The 7,933-nt window shown below is 37.9% G+C and overlaps 1 protein-coding gene across 2 annotated transcripts in view; it reads left to right on the top strand.

Moving 5' to 3' along the window:
• The window catches only part of psme3ip1 (proteasome activator subunit 3 interacting protein 1), an 11,836-nt gene that overhangs the window by 3,160 nt on the left and 743 nt on the right, over nucleotides 1-7,933 (top strand). Inside the window, exons 4-7 of one of the 2 annotated variants that reach the window (XM_035677052.1) lie at nucleotides 3,110-3,231; nucleotides 6,212-6,351; nucleotides 6,732-6,823; nucleotides 7,641-7,847. In XM_035677052.1, coding sequence (XP_035532945.1) covers nucleotides 3,110-3,231; nucleotides 6,212-6,351; nucleotides 6,732-6,823; nucleotides 7,641-7,847 — 561 coding nt within the window. Of the gene's footprint in view, nucleotides 1-3,109; nucleotides 3,232-6,211; nucleotides 6,352-6,731; nucleotides 6,824-7,640 lie in introns of both variants that reach the window. The other variant, XM_035677051.1, reaches the window with a different exon arrangement.

The following is a 7,933-nucleotide window of genomic DNA, read 5'->3' as shown; positions in this document are numbered from 1 at the left end:
TGCACTTGGCAGCACATCCAACGCAGAGTTACAATGAAATATATACGCGGCTGCTGACGGCAGGAATGTTTATGTATGTAGTTGGGGTTTCACCTATCATCCCATCTGATTATTAAGTATAATCGCTGTACTATCTAGCCAGTAAATCAGCGACCTATAACACATATGTGTATATATACGACATATATATGATAGGTTTCGTGAGAGTAATGTGCTGTGCCACTCACTTTTTCATACACAAATATTTTATAAGCACGTCACTAATAAAATAAGATTCCTATCAGGCATACATATTTACAAAATTTTCATTTGTAAGAGAAGCATTTCTGTTCTGTCCCTAGAGACTGTACACCATTATTATTGTGTCCCAGGTTGCTATATTCTGTTAGGTCCTGTCTTACTGTTCTAGCGTTGCGACTTAGTGGTGTTAAGTAGAAGGATCAACCGGCTGAGTATAAAATGGATTTAAGGTTTTATTCGTGACTAACCATATATATACATCATGATTATGGGACGTGAGTGCCCAGAGGACTAAACCAGTGATACTACATTTTATATGACTATCTTCACCTTGGAGTAGATATCAAGGTGCCAACAGCACTCTTAAGTAAAAAACAAATTTATTTGGGACTGATATCCAAAGTAAGGTGTGTCGATGTGTTTGTGTAGTTGATGAGTTAAGTTGTAATGGCAGGGAGGTCTACAGAGTTGACCTCAGCAGGAAGTTTGTGTACGGAGCTGAGCTTGATGAGCAGAGGAAGAAGAGGGTTCAGGAGGAAGGGGAGAAGTCAGGAAGCCCGACGACCCAGAGCGTAAGAGCATACGACAACTTCTTTATTCACGGTAACCTATAAAAACGCACTAAAACATCTTAGAGCAGAATACAGCTGTGTGTACTTACACGGATATTGACAAATGTGTACTCCCCCTCAGGTTAGGACCCCAGAGGAGGAGTATGACCCCTCCCTCTTTGAGCGCCTGCAGGAGCCAGAAGGACATTAGAAACAAGAGGACTATGAGAGCTTATTCAAATTCAGATGAGTTCTTTTTCTGTCTGTCACTAATATAGGAACTGGGTTAGCTCCCACCATATCTGACTATCACTTTATCTTATGGTTTATGAACCACTTGACAGAGAGCCAGTGCCTTTTGTCATGTGTTATATAAGATCATCCATCACGACGAGGTTTTATCGTTCTCTAACGGAACCCATTAAGTACGTGTTATAATGTGAAAACTAACACATGAGCATTAATGTTCCAACTAGTCAGCACATCCTTAGGTTCTGCACTAACACGACGGTTACGATTAAAATGTTTCTTATATTCTGTGTACTCCTGATTAAGTGGAATAAGCCATCTAGTACACTCTGAATATATTTAATATATACACACACCCATCACATGGTCTTATAGTATAATATATATATATATAAATAATATATATAATATATATAATGATATATATTAATATACTACAACATATATTGATGTTATATATATTGATGTGTGGTGTGTTGTGTGTGCTGGTGCCAGGGGTAGTGCAAATGGATTTAATGTCCACAGCTCCTGTGGCTGTCGGAAGCAAACCCTCAGAGTCCTGGCAAAGACGCCAACTAGCATTCGCGGCTAGCCTGACGGCAGGTTGTATTATGTATGGGTGATACATACATACTGTATGTGTATATATATATTAATTATATATATTATTAATATAATATATATTACACATATATTTATATATTAGATACACATATGTGTGTATGTGTATTATAATAATATAATATATACACAATATGGGATATATGGTTATTATATTAATTAATATATATATTATACATAATATAATAATACACATATATATTTACTATATAATATATATATACACAATATGTTGTAGTATATATATTAAATATAATATATGTTGATGTGTAATGATATATATAATTAAAATATATATATATATATATATATATTTATTATATATATATATAGATAATATATATATATATTATAATAGTACACATATGTGTGGTATATATTAATTAAATATATATATATATACACCCACCATAATGTGTTAATAATATATATAATAATTAATATATATTATATATATATAATATATATATATATATAATATATAATATAATACACATAATGTGTGTGTATAATATATATATATATATATATATAATATATATACTTATATATATATTATATATTATATATATACACATATGTGTGTATATATATATATATAATAATATATATATATATACACATATATGTGTGTGTGTGTGTATATATATATATATTATATATATATATATATATATTATATAGTAACACATATGTTGTGTGTATGTGTATATTATATACATATAATATTTAATATAATATGTATATGTGTAATATATACATATATATATATATATATATGTGTATATAATAATAGTTGTATAATATATGTGTATATATTATATATATATATGTGTATATATATATAACCCTACACATATGTGATATATATGTGTATTATATACACATATGTGTATATATATATACACATATGTATGTAACCCACATACACAAACACCTGCCGTCAGCAGCCGCGTGCGTTGGCGTTTTGCCAGGACTCTGGGTTTGCTCCGACAGCCACAGGAGCGTGGACATAATCCTGTTGCCGTACCCCTGGCACCAACACACACACACACAGTGAAACAGTAAAAATAGAAACTATCTGGTATAATCAACAAATATTTGTAGACACAAAGTTTTCTTTCCAGTCCTGTTCAAAAGTTATTCTGTTTTTTTTTTCTGCATGTCACTGGCAGTCATTTCTTATTCTACGTTATTTTACAGAGAATAATTGGGAACAAATTCACAGTCATTCCGTTGAAGCAATCCTAAGACAATTGTCTGATAGTGTCCGTGTTCAAACTACACACTAAGTGTCATGAAGCCTTACTGTCTTTAGTTTCTGGGGTTTCTTTTCCACGAAGGTCGCCTGCGTGTGGATTTGAAATAAACTCTCAGGATTTGTTTTCTGAAAAATGCCATCACTCTGCTGCCATGTGTTGAGAGCATGTTTGTTTCCATGGTGACAGGGAACATGGTGAGAGGATTGGACGAGGATGAGAGTAGCTTCCTGGACGAGGTCTCCCGGCAACAGTGCCTGGTGGAGAAGCAACGCAGGGATGAGGAGAAGCAGGAACTGTTGGAATACAGAATATCCTTTTATAGCATGTTTGTTTGTATGTTAATTAACTTATTAATTAACCAGAATTGCTCTGTGATTATTTGCCTAAATACGTGAGTAAACCACACTTGACACCACTAGGCGTTTATAAACACCTGGTTGCATTTATTAAACTCCTGCTGGTGTTTGATAATGATCTCCACCCTGTGGCTCCCACAGCCAATACATTTGAACTATAATCGCGCTGTCAGTAAGGGCAGACCACACTACTCAAGCATGGATCTCTTTTGCTGTTTGTTGCAGCCTAAAGTTACGCTGTTATTTTAATCAATAGTTCTTATTTATTTATTTGTTCATTCATATGGTTGTATGTTCAAATACTATGTGAAGGTGAGTGGAGTTTTATCAGCCAGTTAATACTCGAAGGACCGCAGTAAACCAATTTGCCTGCTGTTACTGTAACATTTCTGAGGGTGGCAGCAGAGGACCATTTAGAAAATTAATTATTCCCTTGTCAAAAACTAATTATTCCCTTTATAGTAAGGACTCCATTAACTGTAGATATTGATGTTATTGTAAAATGAACAGTTATTTAAATGTATTGTATTGTATTTGTTTAGTTTAATATTATGAAGAAGTAATAGTAACAATAGCAGCAGCAGTAGGATTTTCATGCTGTGGTGGGAGCAAAGCTGTGATCCATCTGTTCATCCTCCTGAACTGCTTGTGACCCCTGTGCCATAGTTATATTGTTTTACCTCTTCCAGTTTACAGTAAGCCCTCCTCTGGCTTGAAAAACTCAATACTGTAGTCTTCACATTGTGCTCATACAGTGACAAAATAAACAAAAATAAACCTACAAATACATTTAAATAAATTAAAATGACTGTGTACCTTTCACATTAATACAATATATATAATATCAGTATCTACACACTTGGATGGATCCCTTACAATAGAAAAGAAAGAAATAATTCATTTAATTTTAATGGTTCTCTGCTGCCACCCTCAGGAATGTGGCGGAAACAGCAGGAAAGCTGGCTTCTTGCAGTCAACAAGACCGAATGAGCAGCCCATTGACAGTATATAGCACAGCCTTTACCTGTTAGATGGCTGAGATAACTACACTCAACTTCACATAGTATTGGAACATACAATCATATGAATGAACAAATAAATAACAAATGTATAATAAAATAACACCCAAGGGCGTACTTGGGATTTTCTTTAGGCTCCTCCAAAAAACAGCGTGTGGCGTGCCCTTCTTCTTTACTGTTTGGTCGATCATTATCAAACACCACCAAGTGTTTATCAGACACATCCAGGTATCTAATAAACGCCACCATGTGTTTTTTTAAATGCCTGATGAAATGCAAACCTTTTGACGTTCTATGAATAATATAATATACATTTATGTAAATGCCCTAATACTAAATATATCATACTCTTGCCCTTTGTCTGAATGGTATCAATGTACTTAACTCAGATGAGTGCTGACATGTTTGTCACGTTTGCTGACACAACAGGTGCCACTCGTATTGCCCCAAAACAAAAAATAACCATAATATTCTAAATATCATATATGTGATAGATGTTTATAGAAGAAAGATTTTTTTTTCGTTTGTTGTTATTTTTATACTTCAGAGAGGATTACACACATACTCATGTGTACTCAGCAGGACATTTTACAGGTAAAAAATGTGCTCTCCGTCTGTCTCTAAATGACCCCCAGTCTAGCGTGGCATTTCTGTAATGATTATTTAATATCAACCGATACAGGTGCTTGGCCGATTCATCAGTGTAGCTATATGTAGGAAGATGACATCCCCATTCTTAATCCTGCCTACTAAGCTCTGATTGGCCAACTGTTTCTCCAACTGGAGAAATCAGATATGAGTGGGTGCAATCAATGAACACATCATTTGCCAAATCCCATCTGCATCATATCGCTGCATGACTTAACCTCAGTTTTTAACCCATGAAAGAAGAATACGAATATTTTGTAAGAAGCTCGTGGTCGTCCAGACTGTGCTCTTACTTTCTTCACTGCATTACAGCACATGCAGCATGTCCGCACCGTACAACGTCTAGTGAGAGTAGAAGGTGCATTATGTGTTCTTTTGTCTTTTCCATTTCTGTTTAGACCCAGTTTAAAGTTGTCTATTGTTTCTTATTTCCCTGTAATGAAAATAAGATTGTTACATCTGATTAATAATAATATTAATATGATAATCAATTTGGAAGAATTCACGTATTTAGGACAGAGTAAAACCTACTACATCAGATGAGATTGTTGCCTGTCCACGGTGCTCATTAGAATACGTGTCCAGTACTTCTGCTTGTTGCTTGTTGCTCTCTGTGCTTTTCATGTGTTCCTCTGTCCGTCTCTTTGTCTTTGCGGACAGACAGGTTTCTGACAGACAGATTTATCCGCAGATGAAGAAGAGAATGGGTTGTCGTGGAAACTGTATCATAGGCTGGTAACTACGGTGACGATTTAAAGCAGCTGCTGTAAACACAAAGTACACGCGCACACAGGTGCAGACCTTAGTTGATGCAGTGAAAACTCAGGACTGCTCGTCTGCACCTCACACATATCTGATGCCCCACTTTGTGACTGCTGATTCATATCCACTTGTCCCTTTTGTCTTATACCTGGTGTGCTTTGTCTTTCCGTGCCTCTCTCGCTCTATTTTCCTCTTCTCTCTGCATCTCGACCCGATTTCATGTCTCCTGAGCTCTGTCCATCTCCTGGTCCTCTTTTAGACTCTATATCTGTGTCACCTCTCTCTGCCTGAGCACTTTTCTTAGCCTTGTCGGAACTGTGTCACTTTTTCCAGCACACTGACGGGAAGATGAAATGGCTCCCCCTGAAGGGAGCGCAGAATGGAACTTGTTGAATGGACTGCTGCTGAATGTGTCGCATCTTTCCACCTGCCCCTGAGCCCCCACTCTTTGCTCCCTCTCAAAGGCTCCATTATGGTGTATTCACCTTAACCTGTGCTTTCACAGCGCTCTAGTGAAGAAAGCATCCACCGAAAGCCGCAAAGAGCCTGAAAAGAAGGCAGCACCTAAACATTCAGGGGCAGAACAAAGGACCAGCCTCCTATCTCAGGCTCATTTATTGGCTGGAGCTGTCAAGAGACGCAGGTACACATCCTTTAAGCTGGCATTAATTGATTTTATTTGGCTTGGGGGCAGAAGAACAAGCTGTAAACATAACACTGAAACCACCATATAAAGTTGACATGGAGAACCTTTTAGCAAGCAGTTGCTTATTTACACACCCAGCAGACCCCGAGCAACATTGGCATTCATTTGAAGTTTTGTTAGTGTCCATCTGTAGAATATAAGTCCTATATTCACTCTCCTTTCTCTCTCCTCACCAACTTCTGACGGAAATAGCTTTCTCTTTAGCTCCTAAATTGTTGGCCTGCTGTTTTAAAGACTGCATGCACTGTGTAACAGTCATTTCACCCATTGTTATTAGGAAAATGTTGATTAGAGCATCTCTCTGTTCTCTCACCCAGTTCCTCCCAGTCATCAGACAGCAGTAAGAAACAGAAAGTGGAAATCACGACGACAGCAACAGCAACGACAGGAAATGGAGAGAGACACACAGGTGGGCTGCAGCCTGAGGCCTATACAGAGGAATGTCTGTCTGAAGTGGACAGACATTAAGTTGTGCGCCTCTTGGACAATTTCTTAAATGATAGAACTGTCCGACCAGAAAGAAACAGCTCACTGCTTATGAGTGCATGATGCATAGATTGCATACATAGTGTGCATTTTTCTTTTACATGCAGAGCTAGAATTCTAATTGGAAAGGATGACTAGCCCTCTTTGTGAAGTGGAAGTGTGATGTAGATTTAGCTGTTTACTCAGATTTTAGGCAGGTCTGTCTGAATTGAATGAAAACCTAAGAAAAGAAAGTCTACAGTCAGGGCTAGCAGCTGATCCGGTTCACAGTAGATCCCACAGGGCAGTAGCACTGAAGAATGGTAGTTGTTCCCTGGTTCGGCTCTGTATTAGCCAAGGTGAGGTGTCCGTTCTTATTTTGTCCACGATGTTTATTCTGTGCTGGTGTGAAGTTTCAGATTTCATTTTTAGTCATCTCGTATGCTAGCTCTAACCTGCTTGCAAGATTGTTTTGGGAAACTTTATGTATCGTCAGTTTGTTTCATTCAGTGTACAGGCACTCTTATAGCGCACAGCCTGCTCGCAAATGTTTATACAACCATTTTTAATTTAGCAGAATAAATGACTAATTACTAAATGAATGGCTACAGCATTGAAAATGCCTGCTAACAGTTATATTTGATTTTTCTCAGAAAGCCTGCTCTCTGAATGTTTATCTCTGACCTTTTATAAAAATGAGCCTGATGCTGGGATGTCTGCATGTACAAGCCCTGAATCTGACAGTGTGTTGTGTTGTTCAGAACAGGAGGATGGGGCAGGAGGAGTAGCAGGGGGAGCTGAAGCTCAACAAACAGTCCCCGGCCTGACGGCAAAGTCCCCCTCGGCTCCCCTGAGCTCCGGTCAAGGCGTGTTACACCTCCCGTCCGCAGCCGTGTGCGTAGGCGTTTTACCGGGACTCTGGATTTATTCCGGCAGCAGCGACTCTGACAGCAGCTCGGACAGCGAAGGTAGCGTGGACGCAATCATGTTGCCGTACCCCCGGCACAGCAGGGCCTACAGATAGACACCAGCATACACACGCACGCACACACAC

The sequence above is a fragment of the Morone saxatilis genome, unplaced genomic scaffold (genome assembly GCF_004916995.1).
Source record: "Morone saxatilis isolate NCDOM2014 unplaced genomic scaffold, NCSU_SB_2.0 Contig5, whole genome shotgun sequence".
In the NCBI taxonomy this organism is placed as follows: domain Eukaryota; kingdom Metazoa; phylum Chordata; class Actinopteri; family Moronidae; genus Morone; species Morone saxatilis.
Note: the sequence above shows the minus strand (reverse complement) of the source record. Positions and strands in the feature narration are given on the sequence as shown.